The 24,388-nt window shown below is 40.4% G+C and overlaps 2 protein-coding genes across 3 annotated transcripts in view; both read right to left on the minus strand.

Moving 5' to 3' along the window:
- Positions 1–852, minus strand: part of LOC131894608 (A disintegrin and metallopeptidase domain 3-like) — a 47,544-nt gene extending 46,692 nt beyond the window's left edge. The window contains exons 1-2 of one of the 2 annotated variants that reach the window (XM_059244925.1): positions 554–852; positions 106–173 (exon numbers count right to left, since the gene is read on the minus strand). In XM_059244925.1, the coding sequence (XP_059100908.1) occupies positions 106–173; positions 554–611 (126 nt within the window). In that variant the 5' untranslated portion in view covers positions 612–852. Of the gene's footprint in view, positions 1–105; positions 174–553 lie in introns of those variants that run through there. The other variant, XM_059244922.1, reaches the window with a different exon arrangement.
- A 1,707-nt stretch (positions 853–2,559) lies between these two features.
- Positions 2,560–24,388, minus strand: part of LOC131894698 (disintegrin and metalloproteinase domain-containing protein 5-like) — a gene marked incomplete at its 5' end in the record, with an annotated part of 32,011 nt that continues 10,182 nt past the window's right edge. The window contains 3 exons of the mRNA XM_059245005.1: positions 2,560–2,786; positions 17,788–17,841; positions 19,611–19,770. Coding sequence (XP_059100988.1) covers positions 2,714–2,786; positions 17,788–17,841; positions 19,611–19,770 — 287 coding nt within the window. The remainder of the gene's footprint in view (positions 2,787–17,787; positions 17,842–19,610; positions 19,771–24,388) is intronic.

The raw sequence follows: 24,388 nt of genomic DNA on the forward strand, positions 1-24,388 counted from the left end.
AAGAGGCTGTAGAGGAATTCACTGATGTGAGCCAGAAGTGGGATACAAATAAATGCCTGCCATTTCCCAAAAATCCGGTTTCTTAATGACATGCGTGTCTGCTACCTTGGAATCGTTGATGCTGTTCTCGATTTTCTGTGGCACTATGGTCTGCAGAAGTGGTGTTTCAGAGTCTGCAGAGAGGGACACAGGAAGTACAGCAGTGAGCACCGTCTTGGATAAGCTCTTCTCTAGCCAAGGGAACACATGGGACATGTGGGGCCCGCCCTCTGTCTATCTCGCTCCCTCCCTCTCCGTAACCACCTTCCTCTCCCCCCACTTGGCGAAGGTTCTCCTGATTGCGGAAAGTCAGCAAATGAGGGTCAATGGTCTTTGGGCTGAGTCAGAGTCCTCCAACCATCAGGCAGAGATGGACCCCTAGACCCTGGAAACTGGGTGGGCTCTGGGCACCTTCACTAACCTTGTTCTGAACTTCAAGAGCAAAGGGGGTGAAGCCCGCAAGGCGGGTGGCCTGTTGACAAGTGGTCCCCTGCCCAGCAGTGTCTTCACTTACCCTGGCCCGCAGTGATCAGTTGGCCCAGGCATGAGAGGACCAGGAACAAAGGCAGCATGGTGTGGCTGCTGGCTTTGCTACAGGGACGGCGGTTGGTGTAACGGTGGTAGCTCGTGGCCCCTGCGGCCCTGTGCCCCTGCGCCTGGGCTCTTGGGAAGCAGGAGAGGCAGAGCCCAGCAGGAACAGGAAGCCCCGGCAGGGTGGCCCCTGCTGCAGCTCTGTACCTCAGGGACCAGAGCCCAGAGGAGTCAGTGCTTTCCCTGCAGAGGCCAGAGGATGCCCAGGAACCACCCACATGAGTGTCAGACTCAGGAGGAGCTATGTACCCTCCTAACACACGAGGAGTGTCTCCAACCACCTAGTAGCAGTTTTTTTTTTCTGAGTACACCTTGGCTTACATGTCTTTGCATGCAATATTTACATGGGAAGTGAAAATGAATACCTTTCCCGTTTTGTAAAAGGAAACAGAAAATACACAATTAAATGTAATCTTTTTTTTCTGCAATAATTCTTACTAAACATCTAAACAGCTTAAGGAATAGCTGCAGTAGCTAACTATAACAAGAAAAATTGAGCCTCTCTTTTGTTTACTGAAGAATTTGCTCTGGTTGCGTTATATAATTTATTTTAATAGTTCAGTATTTCATAAGGCCAAATGCTTTTCATATACTGAAAAAAAATCACCTAATGATTGACAGCAAATAATATATAGGGGCTTTTATTTTGTTGTTCCTAAAAATGCACGACTTCCTGACTGGTACCTTCATACATTTTTGAAATTTAAAATAGATCATGAAAGTTATGACTAGCATTAATTATTCATGATTTTATCGTAGTCTATGAAGGTTAACAAGGTAACCCAAATCAGAATCATATGTTTATTGCTTAACATTGTTATTGTTTTCACCTGATTAGCACAGATGCAGGTCAAGGTATCTGACTGTAAACATTAAAATAATTTAAATTTAACTCAATCTTGACTTTTTGAAGGCCAATAAGCAATAGGCATGGAGTGTCAAATACGATTGATACTGTATTTGTGTCTGAGTCAGGTCCAAACAGGAAGGCAGATGTGTGTAAGAGATGTCATATTTAGAAATTATAAGTGAGTCAGTAGTAAGACATACAAAGTTTTGTGTGAATGCATGGAGATAGCTTCTTTTTTTTCCTACATCGCTCAACAGTAGCTACTGAAAGGATGTCATATTTATGACGGGGCATAACTGGATTAGTAAATGACTTCTTCCAAGGGTTTTACTAGTGCTACATTTGTATCTCAAAAAATAATCTGTAATAATCTGGACAAGAGGTCAGTCATGAAGACTGGAAGTGGTAAGTCCACTTAGGAGAACGATGTACAGTCAGACCACAGATATCAACCCGTGAGGAGGACTCTGCACAATCAGACCACAGATGTCAACCCGTGAGGAGGACTCTGCACAGTCAGACCACAGATATCAACCTATGAGGAGGACTCTGCACAGTCAGACCACAGATGCCAACCTATGAGGAGGACTCTGCACAGTCAGACCACAGATGTCAACCCGTGAGGAGGACTCTGTACAATCAGACCACAGATGTCAACCCGTGAGGAGGACTCTGCACAGTCAGACCACAGATATCAACCTATGAGGAGGACTCTGCACAGTCAGACCACAGATGTCAACCTATGAGGAGGACTCTGCACAGTCAGACCACAGATGTCAACGTGTGAGGAAGACTCTGCACAGTCAGACCACAGATGTCAACCCATGAGGAGGACTCTGCACAGTCAGACCACAGATGTCAACCCATGAGAAGAAAAAATGGTGAAAGATACTGTTACCTTCGTAAATAAAAACTTTTGCAGAGAAAAGCCAAATAAATCTCTCATTTATCCTTCAAAATCCCCTCTTAATAAAACTTGTGTTTCTTTTTATACTTATTAGATATGCATTCAAGGAGGTTATGGCAGACTAAAGACAAAGAGAAATCCCATCCCTTTATAGCCATACAGATGCAATCAATTTCATAGGTAGTCACCATATTTATTAAAGGGTGAATTTGTGTTTCTTAGAGATGACCACAAAGATGTACTCAAACCCAGAAACCAAGACCACCTCGCTGAGAAGACGGGGATTAAAGACCTGGCAGTACTTTCCTGACTGGGCTGTCTCCGCCTTAGTGCTTCTTCATGGTAAAGACGGTCAGAATCCTTTTGGAGTCTGGTGTGACCGGCAGGTCCGAGGCTGAGCTGAGGATGAGTTAGAACAAAGGGGTGTGGGATTTAAGCAATGAAGTCATTCGATTCAGTGAGGTGTTCTGAAAGTGTGTGGGCTCTTTAGAACCTGAAGGAATGCTTAAAAAGCAACTTAGAGAGAGTGGAGAAGACACTCTAAACAGAAATACATGGGGGAAAGTGGTACGTATAAACGTAGTACAAGTATAGCCATGCGAGAATATAGGGAAATGTTAACTGTGTCACGGATTTATTATGACTCGATATGGTTAAATGTAATTTTAACATCTTGCTGTGGACGTCTTGTTTTCTATATTTTAAATTATTAACTATGTATTACAATTTACTATATCCTGTTGTTGCTCTTCTTACCCTCTTTTCTAGATTTTTTTTTAAAAATAACTACTTTGGGGGGAAGTGTGGAGTCCAGGTTGATCTTGTGTGATACTTAAAATAGAGATTTTCAGGAAGTTGTCTAAAACCTTCTGCAAGGAGATGGGGCTGGCGAGGTGGCAGCACTTACTGCTCTTGGGGAAGACCCGAGTTTGGTCCCCAGCATCCACGTCACGGCTCACAACACCCAAGAGCGCTTGTGTACACAAGGCACGTATTAACTTATGAAGGCACACACAGACACATACAAATAATTAACCAATCCACACTTGAAAGCTTCTATAGAGAGAACCCACATGTTCTTCCCTCACTTTGTTTCTTCTTGTGATAAGACATAGATACACACAGCTGATACGTGTGTGTGTGTGTGTATGTGTGTGTGTGTGTGTGTGTGTGTGTGTGTGTCAGGGAAAGGGTACTATGCAACTTAATCACATTTACTTTCATGTGACTATAATCACACCAAGAAGAACTGTACAATGAAAATCAAGCTTTTGGGTCATTCACTTTATAAACATACCTACCCTTCCCCCTCCTCCTTAAGCTTTCTCATCTAATCTCTTCCCCATACCAAGAATTTTTAATATGCAAATAAATTTATCAACATAATCATAGGTTAGGTTCTGATTTGGATATAACCTACTAAGTATGCATTCCTTCATTTTTATTGTTGTTTTCGTTGTTTTATTCACTTTTATTAAAGTGTAGTCTTGTGAGAAAGATTTTCCCAGTTTGAGCAAACATTTATCAGTTACTTTTTTTTTAAAGTCATTTCCAGCTTTGGGCTGCTATGTGCTCGAGTGTTACAAACGCATGTGTGGTAGTTTGAATGAAAATGGTTCCCATGGACTCTTATGGAGTGGCACTATTAGAGACACAGCCTTGGTGGAGTAGGTGTGGCCTTGTTGGAGGAAGTGTGTCCCTGGGGTAGGGGGACTTTGAGGTTTCAGAAGCTCAAACCAGGCCTAGTGGCTCACTGTCTCTGCTGCCTGCAGACCCAGATGTAGAACTCTCAGCTACCTCTCCAGCACCATGTCTGCCTGCATGTCGCCATGCTTCCCGCCATGATGATGATGGACTAACCCTCTGAACTGTAAGCAAACCCCAGTTAAATATTTTCCTTTATAAGAGTTGCTGTGGTCATGGTGTCCCTTCACAGTAATGGAATTCTAACTAAGACAGCATGTGTTACAATGTCTGTGTGAGTATAGTTTTGATTGGGGGAGTGTCTCAGCTCCGGAGGGAAAGGTATCATGATTATTGGGAAGCCAGGCTATACCTAGAGCCACAATAGGACAGCTCTGGAGGGTGGAGCCACAGTAGGACACCTCAGCCCTAAAAGGAGAGGTATCCTGACTTGTCAGGAAGTCAGGTGATATCTGAAGTTGGGGTGCAGTGGGGGATGGTCTCCCCGCAGGATAAAGCATTCCTGCTCGTCTCCTAGGAGACAGCCCTTACAGCTGAGCTTTGCTTTGCCCCCACCCCCCTTAAGGGGGCTTCCCAGCAGAACTCTGCTTCTTTTCTCTACCCAAGACATCTCTTCTTCAGCTCCACTCTGCTAAAGGGGAAACCCCTGCAGACGTGCAGCAATCTCCTCCGTCTCAGGTGAAAAGTTGTTACTTTTTCTGCTCCACCTTGCTCAGTCCCCTAAGGGACGATTCAGCAAGGTTTTTCTGGTCTTCTGGTCTTCCTTTCTGCTCTGCCTTGCTCAACCCCCCCAAAGTGAATGTCTCAGCAAAGTTTTCTACTCAGTCCCCTAAGGGTTGTCTCAGCAAGGTTCTTCTGTTCTATGCCAGGCAAATGAAGATCTTCACCCAAGACTCTTTTGAGGAAGATATTTATTTGGGAAGGAGAGTCCAGGAGAGTGCCTGCCTCTGCCAGGGTGGGAAAGAACAGCTAACAGCTGAACAGGCAGAGGGGCTTATATAGAGCTTCTTAGGAGTAGAGTTTCTTCAGGGAGAAGATTTTCTGCCCAGGGATTGGTTAGTTTCAGCAGTCAGCAGCAGAGATGGACTTCAGGCCAAACTATGTTTCTTTCACTGAATCTGATTCTAGGGACAAAGTGTGTTTCTTTGGCACTGGTTTCAGGGTCAGGGCATGTTTCTTAGGTTCTGGGTTCAAGGCTAAAGTGTTTCTTTCTTTCACTGGCTCAGGTCTCAGATCCAGGATGGGTTTCTTTGACTAGTTCTGGTTTCAGGGCCAGGGTGGGCTTTTTTTCAATAGCTCTGACGGGTGTCTTTAGCTGGACCCCTTACCTTATAGGGGATAAATAGCCAAGAGTTATTTACTGATTCTGAAGGTCTTCCAAAGTAGCAAATTCCAAATAAAGCAAGGAAATTCAAACATAAAGACCATGCCAAAAACATCAGCAACTGTTGTACTCAGATAAGAGAAGTTTGGCAGCTCCATGAGACGGTTGGAAGCTGATTAGAGAAAGAGAAGGTTGGTGATGGCCCCAAAGTCTGCCCTTGAGGACAACCTCAGCAAAGGTAAGCAGCCTGATTGGATGCAAATATTTGTGCCCCAAGACATGCTGACATCTGCACATGGTGCACACCATGACATACAGGCAGCCTTCAGTCTTAGTAGCTAAAATCACATGAGCAGAGGCCAGCCACCTCACAGAGCCACAGCAGTATGAAATGTCAATATGTAATATACACATACAGGGTACATTCACCAGATCTAATTATATCATTTCCCCTTCTTTAGGGGCCATACACCCTCCTAAATTAGAAATTAAACCAGAAATGAAAGTGAAGAAATCTGAACACGGAGAGAGAATTTGAATAGTTTATGCCTACGTCTATGCATCATCTGCGTACTATCCTCATGTGTATATGAAGGTGTTACTTAAATATGCTATGGGCTGACTCTAAATAAACCATCTGCTGTATGCTCTGATAGTATAGCTATCATGATGAATAGCCTTAATCATGTGTTTGAAGTCACCGTATGTTCCCATGGCTAAATCTGGATATCAGGAGTTATTCTTGAAATGGATTAATAATTCCTTAATAGGCTGATTATAAAGTGAAACTGCCAACAGTGAGAAAGACATAAGTAAAGTCTATCTTAGGGCTTTATTCCAAAGTACTATCAAATCATTCAAGCATTCTAAGTGGAATAATGATAGATTCTTCCCCTACAAAGATAGCTTGTGTATGGCTGAGGTTGGTGGGGGCGAGATCTTTCATCTGGAAGCAGCGTGTTTATTTTGGAGAATTCTGTGTGGTTCAATGCAGAAACGTCTATAGACTGTCAACCAGAGAGCAGGAAGAAAGGCTGGAGTACTGAAGGTACCTGAGACCGAGGTAAAATACCGTTCTGCGTGGGGGTTTCTGATTTCGTTAGGTGGATAACTGGATGTGGAAGTTGATGGTTTTTAAATGACTGGGTAGCTGATGACAGTAGGTGACAGTATCAGAACACTAAAATTCATCCAGGGACTGAGAGATCTGAAAAATTAAAGATGTGTTGAATTCCAGATGCGTCTGAGAAGATTAGATGGCAAAAGGATATGGAAATGCTTGCTTGAGCTGAAATATAGAGGTGTATGGCCACATAAAGAGGAGCTTTAGGAAATAAATGAGGAAACAAGATTATCCCAGAGAAATATGTAGAAAGAAAAAAAAATCCAAAGTGAAGACTGCAGGGGAAATGATTATGATGACTAAGGAGTTAAACATAGAAATCACAGTGATTGTTAAAAATAAAATACAGTTCTAGAGGGGAAGACTGATCAAATGCGTCTTAGCATCCACAGAATCAAGAAGAGTAAGAAAAAGAAAGTGTGTTAGTGCTAGCATTGGTGAAGGAACAATGTCCCAACATACTCGCCCAGAAACCATTCCACTGCAAATGATTTCTCAGGAGGGATATCTGTCAAAGCCAGGAAGACACGGGGTCACATAAAAATGAGGTTTGCACCAGAAAACCAGCGACAAACCTTGACAAAGTTTCAGGCCCCACACAGCTAAGGCTGGAAGCCCCATGGGGGAGACTGCCCCTCAGAGCGACACAGTTTAGGTTGGTGTTTGTCTGAGTTAAGTTTTCTGTTGCTGTGATACAACATGGTGACCCAAAGCAACTTGGGGGGAGAAGGATTTATATCGTACTTCCAGGTAACAGCCCATCACGGAGGGAAGTCAGGGCAGGAACTCAAACAGGAACTGATTCAGAAGCCATGGAGGAGTGTTGTTTACTGGCTTGCTCCCTATAGCTTGCTCAGCCTGCTTTCTTACAGCACTCAAGAAGACCAGGCCAGGAGTGGCACCACCCACAGTGGACTGGGCACTCACGCATCAATTGTCAATCAAGAAAATGCATCCCAGGCCAATTTAGTGGGGACATTTTCTCAATTGAGATTCCCTCTTCCAAAATGACTCGAATTTGTGTCAAGTTGACATAAAATGAGCCATCCCAAAACTACTAACTTCCTGAATAATTGGGTGGATGCCACCCCTCAGAAGGCCGTGTACCTTGTTCAAAACTGAGGCAGCCACTAAAGCTCTAGGACTTTGATGTGGCTTCGTCTTTCCATATGTCCCCATGAGGCAGAAATCTTCCTTTGTGGAAGATCTAAGGGTACATTTTCCCATCAATAAAAAGACCTTTGCTAGAAGCTGGAAGAATCACCATGCCAGGGCTTAGGAAGAAAAGGGAGAGATATGCAGATGGAAGAGGTAGCCAAAATTTTCTTACAGGCCCAAAGAATGCAACTTAGAAAGGAAAAAAGTCTATTAGTGGTAAAGGTAGAAAAGAAGGAAGTGTCAGAAAATAATGTAAAAAGAAACTTCAATCAGTCTTAGAAGATATAATTATTAAATTCATAGATTGAAGGGTTTTTTTATTACAAAGGCAAAGATGTTATACCAAAAGATGAGAAGGTGATAAGAGTGGCCACCCAAAGTTATTAATTATTCTCTGAGGTCTACAGAATGCAGGTAGGAAGGGAAAGACGTCGCTAATTACAGTGCAGGTTGCACGTGCCAATACATCTTCCTGTGCTGTGTAGAGTGGCAGTTTGAACTGTATAGTCAGAGGATGGAATGTGTATTCAAGAGTGTTCTGAGAATAGTACATTCAGTGACTGTGATGCACAAGGAACATAGACTTGCCAAAGGCAGGAGAAGAAGAAACAGGGATGTGAGAGCAGATTGATCACCAAAGGAGAAGAGGTATATCTCTCCCTCCATCTCTGCATATTCCTGGTAATAAACAGAGAAATAGAACGCTGATGCAGAGGTATGCTAGTGAATAGCCAACTTCATTTCCCCCCACGTATGTAAATAATGAGACTAAGAGAGTCTTGAAGATGAGTAGTTGTAAATCAATTTTATATCTTGCCTATGTAATTTCTCATTTGGTAAATAAGGAGAGAGACTTGGTTTTCTTTAAGCTGTGGTGAATGGCCACACACCCATGAGTTTGTGAACAGCACCAACTGGACTCAGTGGGTTATTATTTTTACAGACATGAAGGTGTTACAGAGGTGGGGTGGATATGGGAGGAGTTGGGGGTGGGATTGGGAGGTGAATATAATCCAAATATACTGTACAACCTTCTCCAAGAATTAATAAACATTAGATATGTAGGTAGATGGATGGATGGATGGATAGATAGATTGACAGACAGACAGACAGACAGACAAATAGGTGACAGACAGATAGCATGCAGCTTTCTTGAAATAGATTCTGAAAGAAAATTCTCTGGTACAAAAATAAATCATCAAAATGTGTCTAAGAAAGTAAGAGAAACTCTCAACAGTGAAAAGTGAAGGGATAGAAGTCAAAAGTATAAATAGCCATTCAATTTTGTGATGGTTTTAGAGATCCCGCCCATTATATTTTCATTATCTTATAGAGTTATGAACATACAGGCAAAGTCAGATAATCTGTACATTTAAAGTATACATTTCAATTAGCTTTGACCTACATGTAACAATCTGAAATCACAATCAAAATGAAGATAGCCATCACTTCAAAAATTTCCTCCAACATTTTATAATCCATCTCAAGCTCCAAGATCTATGTAACCAATCACGAACTGGTCTAGTCTATGCTAGTACAGATAAATTTGTATACTTTATTTTTTAAATACAGATGTAATCATAATGAACATATTATGTTATTTTCTTGTATAGCATTAAGTATTTTAAGATTCCTTTATGTTTTATATATCAAAATATTTTTCCTACTTATGGATAAGTAACATTCCATTGTATGGATATACTACAATCTGTTTATTCACTCATATATTTATAGATATTTATGTATGCCATTTTTACTATTATAAATAATGCTACATGGAAGTGTCATGCATCACTTGGTATTGCAATATGCTTTCTTTCCCATTAGGTAAGTACTGAAGAGTAGAGAAAGCTGAATCATAAGATCAACATATGTTTAACTTCATGAGAAACTTCCAAATTATTTTCCCAAATATCTATGTACATGACTCATAGTTGTTCTGAATTTTAGCCAGGTGGCGGTGGTGCATGTCTTTAATTCCAGCACTTGGGAGGCAGAGGTATGTGGATTTCTGTGAGTTCGAGGCCAGCCTGGTCTACACAGTGAGTTCCAGGACAGCCAGAGCTGTTATAGAGAAACCTTGTCTCAAAAAACCAAAACAACAACAAAAAAGAAACAAAAAAAAATCACTTGTTATTTATTGTGTGGTGTGTACTTGAACAAATGTGCCACAAACACGGAGAGGGCCACACGTGTAGTGATGGCCTCACACGTGGAGGTCGGAGGACAACCTGAGAGAGTCTATTCTGTCCTCCTTGTGAACCTGCCGTCATCAGGGTTTTGTGGCAAGCACTTTTGCCTGATAGTCCATCTCACTGCCCTGCTTTTCCTCCTTTTTAACTTTAATGATGCTAAATGTTGAAATAATATCCTACGGTACTTTAATTTCACATTTGCGTAGTGGTGGTAGAAGGAGGGAAAAAAACTTCCACAAGTTGTCCTCTGACCTCTACCCATATACCGTGGCATGCACACGTGCCTGCGTACACACAATAAAATAATGCAATTTTAAAAATAAACAAACAGAGAAAGGCTGATCCATCCTACAGCCAGTGGCATGCTGGGAAATGTACAGCTGTCTCCACAGGGACAAAAGAAACACAATGTGTTTATCAGTTTCAGTAAAGAACAATGGATTGCAAGCCACTGGTTGATATTTGTAGAACTGGAAAAAGGAAATTCCAACACAAAGGCGGTGCAGTCACCTTCATCTCAAGGACAAAGATAAGATTACAATAAGATAATTAAGAATCGTTACACCTTGAGTGTTGATTTTCACTTATCTCAACAATTTAAGTCAGTTTCACTGACGTGTGCAAGTTTGGAAACTTTGATGATCCATTTCACTGTACCGGTGTGCAATGCTCACAACACACCAATGCCAAGGGACTTGGTAAGCAGCAGAGGTAGAGGAACTCAGTGTGGCCTGAGTTATACCAAGTTTGATGAACGGCAGTCACATCAAATAAGCCTTTGACTTTAGAAAAGTAGCCCTGGACTTTTCCCTGTATTTCCTGCATGTATGTCTGTATGTCTGTGCACCATGTGGCCTGGTGCCCATGGAGGCCAGAGAAGTGCATCAGAATCCCTGGAACTGGAGTTACAGACAGTTGTGGGTGCTGGGAATCAAACCTGCTCCTCTGGAAAAGCAGCAAGTGCTCTTAACTACTGAGCCATCTCTCCAGCTCCTTTGAACAGAAAGCTTGGCACAGCTTAGCATTTATGAAGAAGAGAAGCAGTAGCCGAACAGGAACTGGGTTTGTTCTCACGTGAATACATGTCTGAGGTGGAGAGGTTAGAGGGAGACAAAAGAAGAGTCAGGCCATCCTATCTAGTGAGGAAATAGGGGTGGGAGACCCTGGGCCCTTGGGCAGTTAGGGCACAGTGGGGTTTCCTCCGACAGCTTCCAGAGTGTCAGGTCCTAGTCTGCTCAGTACAGAGTGATCGTTTCTGCAGACACAAGTAGAGGCAGATAAAATGTAATAGAACTGAAAACGCAGAGAAGACACCAGACATAGGTTCATCCATTCAGGCATAGGTGATTTATTAGTTCATGGTTTCAAGTGCTCAGTCATCTTCGCAGAAGTAGAAGAGAAGCTGTGGGTTTGGAGTTGTTTGGTTTTTTGGTTTTTTGTTTGTTTTTTGTTTTTTCCTCTTCTTTCTTCCTCTTCCTTCCTTCCTTCCTTCCTTCCTTCTTCTTCTTCTTCTTCTTCTTCTTCTTCTTCTTCTTCTTCTTCTTCTTCTTCCTCTTCCTCTTCCTCTTCCTCTTCCTCTTCCTCTTCCTCTTCTTCATTTAAAGGCTGGTTTCTCGTGGTCATTCCAGAGTGCCTTCTTTTAGGAAGCAACATTTGGACTGGCCGGACTGGCTAGAATGGAGCTGTGGGAGAAGCCAGATCACAAACAGTGAGCCAGTGGTGCTCAATTTCTTTTGCCTATTTCTAGCTCAAATGATTTTAAGGACACAGATAATTGAGGGGGAGAGATTAATAACAGATTAATTTAAGAAAAGAAAAATTACCTGATACCTCAACAGCAAATGCACTGAATTGTGTAATACAATTGACTTCTGAAGACACTCTACATGTTCAGTCACAGGAACTGAGTTAATAAGAAAGCACCTTGTACCTTCCTCCAGTAACTGATGGATGTAGATGCAGAGATCCACAGCCAAGCACTGGACCAAGTTCCAAGAGTCAAGTTGTAGAGGAAGGTCAAGATCATGATAGGGAAACCCACAGAGACAGCTGACCTGAACTAATGGGAGCTCACAGACTCTAGACTGACAGTTAGGGAGCCTGCGTGGGACAGAACTAAGCCCTCTGCATGTGGGTGATAGTTGTATAGCTTGGTCTGTTTGTGGACTCCCTAACAGTGGGACCAGGATCTGTCCCTGGCACAGGAGCTGGCTTTTTGGAACCTACTCCCGATGGTGAGATGCCTCGCTCAGCCTTGGTGGAGTGGGGAGGAGCTTGGTCCTGCCTCAACTTGATATGCTTTGTTGACTCCCATGGGAGGCCTTACCCCTTCTGAGGAGTCAATGGCGGGGGGGATAGGGGGAGGGAACAGGAGGAGAGGAGGGAGGGGAAACTGTGGTTGGTATATAAAATAAATTTTTAAAAAATTAATAAGAAAATAAAATGAGGGGGGAAAAGCACCTTGTACTTTATATTTTCAGACACAATTTTAATTAAAAGAAATAGAAAAGAATTAGTAATTCTATGTGGTTTTTATTCTTTTACATTAGATTAAATATCACTATGCATACATGTGCCTGTGTCCATACACAGGTGTAGACACTCATATGCAGAAAAGTTTTAATGCATAAGACTGATGTGTCAGGATAACAGTAATACTTTCCTTTTGCAGACCTGTATACAACACACTGTTTCCATCCAATGTTCATGCTAAGGCTCCCCTGGTTTGTGAACACTGCTTTTACTTCACAGTGCCGATGCTAAGGTTCAGATGGATTTGTGCAACACTCAACTTTTGGAAATATGTCTTTTCCAACTCCATGCTGGCTTTTTCTTTGTCCTAATGGTATTCTTCAATGGCTAGAAATTCTTGGTTGTCACGAAGCCACAGAGTTTCTTTGGTGGCTAACACATTTTGTATCTTTCTACTTGTAATGAAGACATCTCTCATGTTTTATTATAGATGTTTTCTTCCCTACTTTCCACATTTATATCTAGAGTGCATCTGGTGGACATTTTGCCGGCTAGGTCTCTGAAGATGTGATCTCTGTGTGTGCATGTATATGCGTGTTTGAGGTAATGCTAAAAACTTTCCAATACAATTATCCTTTCAAAAACATATCGAAAAAATCATGCTTTTTCTATTGTACTGAAATGTCTCCTTTACTATAGAATAACCAAATATAACAAGGTCCGTGATCTTATTTTGTTTTTTATTATTTTTTACTGGTAATTTACACAATACATTCTGATCATAATTTCCCCTCCACCATCTCCTCCCCACCAATACAACTCCATGTCTTCTTTCCCTCTCTCTTTAGGCAAAGAGAGAGAGATTTAAAAAACAAAATAAAACAAAAGAAAAAGCACAGCACACACAAAACAATAAAAAAAAAATCACAAAATCGGAAACCACAGTATATAAGCAAAAGACCAGTAAGGTAAAAACAAAACTGGCCCCCAAAAAGCAATATAAAGCAAAAAAAAAAAGTTTTTATATTTGTGGCACAGTGGCTGCACCTAACCCTACTGCTGCCTCGGCTGCTGACTGCATCTCCCAGCCACCACCTAGCTGCTGAAGCTGCAGCCGGGGGAGCCTTCATGCTAGCACCTTCAGTGAACAGTCCTGGCCAAGCTGGATAGCAATGTCAAGCAGAATTAAATCAGCTCCTTATTTCTCACCTTGCCCAAGTAGAGAAACAAATTCAAGACGTAGGCATTGGTGAGGACTACCTCAATAGAACTGCATGCACTCAGAGACTAGAGCCACCAGTCCACAAAGGGGACTTCAAGAAATGAAGTTTTTGCCCGGGTGGTGGTGGCACACGCCTTTAATCCCAGCACTCGGGAGGCAGAGCCAGGCGGATCTTTGTGAGTTTGAGGCCAGCCTGGTCTACAGAGGGAGATCCAGAAAAGGCGCAAAGCTACACAGAGAAACCCTGTCTCTGGAAAAAAAGAAAAGAAAGAAAAGAAATTAAGTTTCTGTACAGCAGAGGAAACAGCTCATCTAATCAAGACAGCCTGTAGAACAGGAGGAAATCTTTGCCAACTAAACAATGGATAGAGGAAATTTCTTTCATAATTCGTATTTTTTTTCTTAAAGTAATGAAAGCACATTCTTTTCCATCTCAAGACGTTATGACTGGCATGGTAGCATGGACCTGTAATCCTAGCACCCACGGGGCTAAGATGGAGTTATCATGAATTCATGACCTGCTGGAGCTACAAAATTGTTATTTGATTATGATAACGCTCTTGACATGGGGTTCAGCATCTTAAGGAATGTTTAAGTGTGGTATATGGTATTGTTTAGCATGAGGCTGTGCTGTTACATGACTCTAGAATTTGTTAATCTTGAATGTTTGAGGCTTTATTTCTATTGACTAGCAATGTTCCCATTTGCTCCTCACCCTGAAATCACTACCACTTTCTAAAGCTGAATTCACTTCATTGATAAGAGCCTTCCGGACAGATGGGATACCTCACATGATAGGCATGTCTCTGACGATGATGCTGTTGAGTATTTTTCCATACACCTGCTGGCCATCTCCCTGTATTCTTCGCTTGAAGGGGTGTCGAAGGCTTCAGTCCTCAGTTTTTACTTGAGTCCTTAAAGCATTAGCTATCAAGTTGGAAGCATGCCTTGTCTTTGTTTGCTTTCGATGGCTGGTTGAGGTTTCAGCAAAAGTTCTACCGAAGTAATTGACTTGCTTTGACAATCAAGTTACTCTCGCCATTAGCAGGAGTGCTGCTTCGGTGCTCTATTGAGTTGTTTTCTATTTTTGGAATGAATAACTTATTCTAGTGCTTGATCTCCAAAACTGTTTTTCAATGTCTTTCCACTCTTATTTCCTTCTCTATACTGAAGAGTTTTTAATTTAATGTTGTGCAGGCTCCTCCTTTTGCTGCCAGCACTTTCAATTCTAAAGGTATGATCATTCCACCAGACATGCGGACCTTGGCACAGGACTGCAAGAGCCATGGAGAAGGAAGGGAATGGGACAAGAGAGCACGAGGGCAAGATACCACCTCCAAGAGGCTGCTCAGTGGCCTCCCTACTCTAGCTAGACCCCACCTCCCATTTGGCATGATCTCCATGTCATCATATTATACATGCACCAGGGAGTAACTCCATCGATAAGATCCAATCAAAGCCTTTGATACATGAAGAGAAGGGGACAATTTAAGTTCACACTTTATCAGATGTCCAAGGACAGTTTTGAGAGAGAAGTCTTCAACAATAATCGCTTCCAATAACAAAGGAGGATTCCAAATAACGCCTAAGAATATGCATTATGAAGAAGAAAACTAAGCATGCAGAGAACAGGATAAAACGAACTGATAAACACCACAGCAGACTAAATCAAAGACAGAGCAACAACAACAACAAAGCCTACATACATCAGGAAAACAAAGAATTGGTTCTTTTACAAAGTAAATGAAGTGAATAAACTATCTAGACTAAGAATAAAGGAATAAGACTCAAGTGAAATCATAAGGGTAGGTGCTACCAACAAAGGCAAGTCATGGAACCAGCCTAGATGCCCAATGACAGATCAATGGATACCGAAACTGTGGTATAAACGGGACACTCGTGAGGAGGTAGCAGAATCAGGATTTGAGGTTGGGCTCCACTGTCTAAGTAGTTAGTTTGAGGCTAGCCTGGAATACATGAAAACCTGACTTTGAAAAAAGGAAAGGAAAACAAGAAGTGATTAATACTTTATTTAACCACAGAGAAGAGTAAGATAGAGAGCATTTGACAAGGCCAGCGTCATTCCGGTGCCTCCATTAGTTTCTTTTCTGGTGGCTATGGTAAAATACCACAACATAAGCAACTTGGGGAAGAATTCTTTAGCACACAGTTCTAAGTTCCAGTCCATCATAAGAACAAAGTCAAGGCAGCAGAAATTTGAGGCACATTTAATCATGTCCACAGCCAAGAGCAGAGAGAGAGTGAATGCATGCACCCTTGTTCTCAGATCTTTCTGTACTCTTAGACAGATCAAGATCTCCTGACAGGGAATGGTACTCTTCACCACAGTGGGTGCATCTTCCAACCTCAATTAACATAATCAAGATAATCCTCCCCAGGCATGCCCATCGGCCATCCTGATCTAGATAATCCTTGTTGTGACTCCCTAACAATTAAAATCATCATCAGGATCTTATTGCCTCATCCTGCCAAGGTATGTGCTACCATAGCTGACAAGGAGAGAGTTTAAATTGAAGATTTCAGATTTTGAGTAGAGATATGATAATTGGTTGATTGTTTTCACTATTTCATCCTGTGGGGATAGAGACAGACATGTTTGGGGAAGGGCATGTATTTCGTCCAAATATTTTAATTTACTAACTTTAAGTACTTTTAATGTCCAGGAAATAAAAATAAAATCATTTTACATTAATAATTCATATCATTTCCCTTTTGATTTGAGTTATGTAATAATTTGTGTAAATTATATGAACTTTTCAAAGAATCATATTTTGTCTTTGCTTACTCCTTCAATTATTCTTCCTATATGGATTTGTTTCTACTCTTCTTTCCATCCAGTATCTTTGAGTACAATTGGCTTGTCTTTTTCTGTGTTGTTAGGGTTTGCAGTAAGTACACATGCTTTATATAGCAATTTCATCTGAATTAAACACTCTTCCTAAATGGAAGTTTGTTATGACTCAAGAAGTTGTAAAGATTAAGATTTAAGATTCAGGAAGCAAACAACTTACAAGTCTTAGGAAGTCCCTAAAACTTACTGGACATAAAGACTCCTCCCTCCCCAAGGTTATATGAACAATAAGGACTGCTGAGGAGAGAGACTACTCAATTTAAGGATCTGCCTGCAAGTAATACATAGAGAAAAAGCCAAGGTTCCAACTTTCATTAGTCATGACCAATGTTGAAGTAAGCTTTTGGTGATAAAACTAGCTAGCTGTCTTTGAGCCATTTCTCATCCTGTGACTAAACTTTTCATCCATATTCCTTTAAGTCACCCCAATAAACTCATCATTTCACCAAGTCAGGTGTCTGTAGTATCATTACTTTGTCATTGGTTCCTTATGTGGGGTGAGCACACATGTAATCATGTCTCCCCCAACCCTCAAAAAATGTGTCATACACAATATATTTCCTTATAATTCAAATAAAAACATTTCTATTTTTTGTAGACTGTAAAACAGACTTTTAACAACAGGATTACAATGATAACTGCCAGTACATAATCATACATCTCTCCCAATTCTCCCAACTCAGTCAGTGATGTCAAGCTTTACTGAATAAACCATCATACTATGTGACTTCATGCTACAGTGGTGAAGAACTTAAAATAATAATCATAGAGTCTGCATTGAACAGTTTCCCCTCTTATATCCTGCCTATTGTTTTGTAAGGGGAATTTTTATAACTGATAGCCTGGGGGATGCCTAATTCATGCAATTGATTTATTTCTTCATAATCTGATATCTAACTCTACTTTCCTAGATGGATTAAGAGAACAAAACCAATAACAACTCCAAGGTCGATCTTGCTAACACCCATTTCTTTGAGATAATCTCAGACTATATGTGTAAAGGACATCTTTATCAGACATCTTTTTATGTGACAGTAAAATGTCATCAGAATATAGATCCTCCTTCCCTCTGCTAATAAATTCTTTCCTCTACCCACAATTGGTAGTCTCATGTATGCTACCACAGAAGTCCAACCATCATTCTTCTGGACAAATCAATGGGAGAGACCAGGATATCATGCAACCACATTTCACTGCTTACTATTATAAGATAATCTCTGATAACTGTATAGACTATCATAAAGAAATGTGTGGACTATAAACTAGCCATTTTCAGCAGCCCTAAAAGCTAATCACTACAGAATGGCTAATTATATAGTTCCACACTTACCTTCCTCCAGTGGTGGTCAACTTGGTGTTATTCCTACTGTCTTCTGATGTAGATCTATAGAATTGACAAAGTCCATTTCAAACTGGAGAAAACTAAATCTTAAACATTAAATACAGAAATGGCTGTCCAAGGAAACAGCATGATTCATATACATGAAATGTCATTTTCTAGTGTGAACAGGCACTGTCTCTGCATGATTCTTCTCACATTAAACTAGTTCAAGTATTTACACTGTAAATCCACATCTCTACACTCAGAAAGATCATAGGACCACCTATGATCATAGGGCTACCTATGATCTCCCTGAGTTGGATAAGGCAAAATGATTAGCAACATGCAAAAAAATCAAGTTAACCAAAGCCCATAAAGCTTTGATGTTTTTGTGAATCTGCCAAGATAAGTATGAATTTCAGAAAATCTCCAACAATCATATAATAAATATTAAACACTTTTGAGAATTTTTGGTTTTTGTGTCCATTTAAGCAGTATTTTGGATTTAAAAATTGATGTGAAATCACTTTTACTTTAGACACTAACAATGTTTATGTAGAGAAATGTGTGTTTCAACCAACTCACAAATGATATTGCACAACAAACAGCAAGCATTTCTTAAATGTTTCTGAAAGACAATGTGTGTGTGTGTGTGTGTGTGTGTGTGTGTGTGTGTGTGTACCTGTTCATGTATGGGTACATGTGTGTGGTGATGTCTTCTTTACTCATGCTGCAACTTTTGGGGGTTCAGGGGGGCAAACACAGAGTCTCTGAACTCTCTGAACCTGGAACTCATTAATGCAGCCAGACTGCCTGGGCAGCACCCCAGGCTTCTGCCTGTCACTGCCTCCCAGGTTGGGATTACAGGTACATGCCACAACACTCGGGTTTGTACGTGGGAACTAAGAATCCAAACTCAGGTTTGCATGGTTTCATGGTAAACATTTTTCTTACTGAACCGTTTCCCCAGCCCAGTGGTAAGCATTTCCATTTCTAGATACTACTTAATGATCATTTTTACTCTGTTTATTAAATAAATTTATAGTTCTAGAAAAAAAACTGGCATTTTTTCTTTTTCTTTTTAAATATGCTTTTTTCCTTATCATGAAAAATCCTTAGGTTGAATCTTCCTATCAATTCTCGAAAGGTAAAACCAGAGAAAAATATTATGGCAAAATACTATGAAATACACATGAGATTGTCAACATAATGGTAACTATTTCTGTAACTGGTTCCACACAATAGGGTGGTTTTACTTATTAAATTTATGTTCCTAAAGATTTGGGATACACTGGAAAGCCTTCTTTATTCCATGGTTATAGAGTTAACCAAAAATAACTACCAGTATACAGAGGTTACATCATTTGATCAGAATATAGTTTTGCATGCAAAACTTGTAAGGTAAAACCAAGTTTTCTGAAACTAAGTGTCAACAAGCTGTCTCCTCTCTCTCAGTCCGATACCATTAAGTATTTGGCCAATTGCTGTGTGAGTAAGCAACATAAATGTTTAGGATAATAAATTTGGATTTTTTTATTTTGATATTACAGTTCTTCCTGATGTAAGCCTACCTATGGACACATGACTAGTTGACAGGGTCAGTGAACGAAGAGGCTAGATTTGCCTCCAAGTTGCCTATGGCAGCACTCTCTCCTTCATGCTGGTACTAAACTGTGATTTTAGTGATGGGAATGCACATGGAAATCAACCCAGTTTGCAAGGTGCCTCCCTTTGTATTGCCTTGCCTATAATCGCATTTTAAATAAAAACCAATAGTTTTGTCTTGACCCATTTAATATAATAGTAAATATATGTGCATATCTAATACATACCTGTTGCTGTCACTTCCTTCTCTGTAACATAGCTGTCTCAGTTTACTTTGCTTTATAATTATAGCTGTAATAATGATAACTGCAGGTAGCGATATATAGAAAATGAGCTGAAGCCGCTGTTTTGGAAGAAAACCAGAAGATTGTTGCATGAAGCTTTTACCTAGAATGGAAAACACCAGTTTTAAATTATGTCGAGATTTTTATTAACAAAATGGAAAAGATAGCATTACCAGAATTATTCCCCAACATTAAACACCTCATTCAAATATACTATAGTGTAACTGTAAAAAAAAGAAAAACCATAAAATTGAATCAATGTATATAATTGAAGTGTTAGTTCCTTTTTAAGTCATTTTTCCCTTTTGAGATTATAGTTACACCATTTCCTCTTCCCTTTCCTCCCTTCAAGGCCTCCCATATCCTCCTTGCTTTCTTACAAATCCATGCTCTCTTCTTTATTCACTATTACATAAGTGGGTGTATACATATACATGTATATATACAATCTATTAATTATTTTAATCTTTCAGCATGGTAATTTCTTAGATGATAAAACAATTACAAAGATTTATTTAATTCCTTTCTAGTTTATCAACCCACCCTGCCAACATAAGGGACCTTGGCATCTACATAATAGTGTGAAGCAGTTTCACATCTATCAAGGGTGGGAAATCCATCACTATATCTTTGTACATTAACTGCTCATTCTGCTTATCCAAAGATGCCTGACAATTACAGGTTTGGTACTTGGAATAAGATGGTTGGTCTTCTAACAAATATTTAAGAATATGGATGCAGACTTAGAGAACGGTAAGAGTAAAGACTGGAGTAGTTGTCAGGGACAGGCTAGAAAGTGCCTCAGTTGCCATGAAAGGTGGAAGCTGCCTTGCTAGGTTAAGACTTGCTCTCACCCATGCCTTTCCTTCTCTTCATGGTCTCCCCTTCTGAACTTCAATCCCTCTCCTAGTTCATCACTGTGCTTAAGGATTTAGCTTTGGTTTCACAGGACAACAGTCCCTGAGGAACTATACCTCTATATGAATCATAATTTAAATGTATTCAATTCAGGCAACATTCGTATGCAACTTTGGACTTAGAATTGGTGCTGGAACTGGTGAAGATTTGGAGAACGAAGATAGAGTGAATGTATTTACAGATGGAAAGAACATGAATTTGTAGGAGACTTGTGGTTTCAAATGTTATAGATGATATTGACTCTTCCAAAATTCAGGTTTTAAGACTCAATGGCTGATGTAATGGTGTTTGGGAACTGGGACCTTGGAAGATAAATAAGGTTAAATGAGGCTGTATGTAGGAGTCCAAGTAGCCACATGATTCATGAACTTTTAAGAACTGCAGTTATCCACATAAGGCCTACACAAGATAGAATAAGTCGAAATGTTTCAAGGTAAAAATTTATTTTATGGCCAGGCCAAACTTGCGATCTCCTTGGAAATAGGGCAGAGAAGCAGCCAAGACTATAAAAGCAGGGCATCTTTTTATAGTCAAGCTCAAGACTGAACTATACAGCAAGTGATTACAAAAGCAGAATTTAGTTATATATTTTGGGATCATAGGAAAAGTACCTGTTGTGGGTTTATGGTGAGCTAGTTCTCAGAACACACCATGAAACATTTTATGGTGAGCCAGTTCTTGGAACATACCATGAAACAATGGAAACAATTTGCAAAGTGTAAATCACAACAATATAGAGAAAGAACAAGTAAAAAGAAAAAAGTTGACCTTTAGCTTGGGACATGATTAGAGAAAAATACCACAGGGAACAATACAGAAATAAACCAAATTCTACCATTATGTTTATCTAGGAAAGGGAAGAACATATGGAGTCAGCTGACCCTTAACAATATTTACAGAACATTCCATCAAAACATCAAAGAATACACATTCGGCTCTGAAGTCCATGGAAGCTTTTCTAAAGTAGACTACATTCTGGGACATAAAACAAATCTTTAAAAATTTCAGAAAAATTGCAAAAACTTCAAGTATTCCATCTGATCACAATGCAACAAAATTTAAAATCAACAATTAAATATCTACTAATTACACGAACCCATGGAGATTAAACAACACGTTGCTGAATCATGACTATATGCACCAAACAAGAAATTAAGAAAAAATACTATTTATGGAAATAAACCAAAAGAAGAATATGACACAACAAAACCTCGGGGACACTTTAAAGCTGCCATTGGGGAAAATTGATCACCCTAAGTTCCTAAATTTAAAAAATCAGAAAGAACACAAATAAATGAATTAATGGGGCAACTCAAGAATTTAGTAAAATAAAAGCAAATCCAAACTAAATCCAACAGATGGCGGGAAACAAAAAAAAATCAGAGCACAATTTAATAAAATAGAAACAAAGAAAACAATACAAAGAGTCGAGGAGTCTAAAAGTAGCTTCTTTGACAAGACAAATAAGATTGACAGACACTTGGCCCAATTAACATAAGGAAGGAGGGAAGGAGGAAGGACTCAAATGAACAGATTCACAAATGAGCAGGGAAAGATTGTGACAGACATCGAAGAATATAAGGGGGTAGTTTTTAACCCTAAACTCCATTAAATCAGAAATTCTTGAAGAAAGTGATTTCTGGATTCCATCCAGTCCACCAAAAGTAAACCAAGAAGATTCAACAACCTAAATAGACCCACAACAAATTAAGAGATTGGAGTGGTAATAAAAACTGTTCCAGCTTAAAACAAACAAACAAAAAAACTAGGCCAGATGGATTCACTGAAGAATTCTTCCACCTTTGCAAGAAACACTAAAACTAGTACTTTTTAAATTATTCAAGATATAGAATAGGATGTCAAGTCCTTCATGCACATGCCAAGAAGTGGTATAGCTGGGTCATACAGAAGATTTAATTTTAGCTTTCATGTGTAAAGAAAAATGAAACCATGGACTTTGCAAGCAAACGGATGGAACCAGAAAATATCATATTGAGTGAGGGAACCCAGACCCAGAAACACAAACATTGTATGTTCTCTCCCATCAGAGGCCCCTAGCTCCAATCTTCAGATGTGAGTATATAGCCTGTCATAACTACAGAAGCCAGCAAAGTAAAAGAGGACCATTGCCAGGATAGGGGGGTTGGAGAGAAACAGAAAAAGGAGTTGAGCTGGCTTCAAGTGATCTGATCAGGGAAGCGAGAAAGGGAATTTTCAGGAAGGGGAGAGGTAAATACAGAAGAAAGTGGGGGGAGAATAAAACGGAATAGCAGAAAACGTGATCTGATGGGATCATAGGAAAGGGGGTCTCTAGGAAAGGGAGAGAAACTTAAACATAGAAGAAAGAGGGTAAAATAACAACACGCATGTCTAAGAAATTCACAAGGAATCATACCACGAACTAGTTATCTAAAAATAACCCTATAATAAACAATTCTGTATATAAATATCCATACATAGTTTTAGTGAACTTTTTTCAAATGGGCTGACAATGCTCCCTACAAGAGCCAAAAACCACCTAACCCCCCCCCAAAAAAAAATCAATGACTGACATGAGAAGCCCTCTTTTGAGTTGTTGGGCAAGGCTGTCCAAGAGACTCCCCAAATAACAACTTCTTGCTGCTGTTCTCAGTTACCACTGGTGGAAAGTAAGTCTCTAATGCTGAAGACACAGTGCACCTCAGAAGCAGGGCCCAGAGACCTCTGAACTGGAATTGATAAGAAGGCACCCTCATGGAGGACTAGTTTTCATAGTATCAGAAGGCAGCATGAAAGTATCTAAAGAAGGGAAGCAACCAACATCCTACCCAACTCTGATGCCTATGAACCACATCGACAACTGGCATAGCTCGATAATCCTACGGGTGGCACACAGACCTTGGCAGCAGCAAACAGCTCTCTAATTGGACTTCAGACCGGCTCGGCAAGAAGGTGAGACAACACCTGATACTGGAAACCTAGCTGGCCCCTCAGTGCTAGCCAAGTCCTGGTTACTGGAGAAGAGACTACAACCACTAATTTACTACCTCCCTACCAACAACCTATGAACATCTGTCCTTCTACCACAGAGAAGTGCAGTCTTCAGCCCTCATCAAGGAAACTTCTCTTTGCAACAACTGGAGACTACTACAGAAAACCACAACCAATCAACATGCAGAGTTGTGGGGCCCAGTCCAGTGGACACATCTACACAACACTCCTATACCTAAGGCTCAGGGAACATTTCAGAAGAGGGGGTAGAAATATTTGTTAATTAAATTTTTTCATTTATTTTACATACCAACCACAGTTTCCCCTCCCTCTCCTCTTTCCATTCCCTCCCCCACCTGCTGTCTACCCCCACCCACCTACTCCTCCTTCATTCAGAAATGGGCAAGCCTCCCATGGGAGGCAACAAAGCATGGCAATATCAAGTTGAGTCAGGACCAAGATTTTAAGAGCCAAAGGATCAGGGAGTTTGCTGTGAGATTGTGTCTTCTAGTAATATCAGAAGCCACAACCATAAAGTCTCACCAATACTACTGTCCAAACCTGAGCTGAACAAGGTTGACACTGACGAATGTGACAAAGTCAAGGGAGAAAAGCTTAGGAGATGTCAACTCTACACAAAGAACTCTAAACAACGGAGGAAAGTTGGGAGTGGGAAAAGGGGGGCCCCCAGGGAGGAACACAGCAATTGGTTATCAGCGCCAAGTAATCAACTCTGAAAACATACAGATAGATAATATTATATGGACTGAGAAGTTTCTATTCAGGGGTGTGTGTGTGTGTGTGTGTGTGTGTGTGTGTGTGTGTGTGTGTGT

This window comes from Peromyscus eremicus, chromosome 17 (assembly GCF_949786415.1).
Source record: "Peromyscus eremicus chromosome 17, PerEre_H2_v1, whole genome shotgun sequence".
Taxonomy (NCBI): Eukaryota; Metazoa; Chordata; class Mammalia; order Rodentia; family Cricetidae; genus Peromyscus; species Peromyscus eremicus.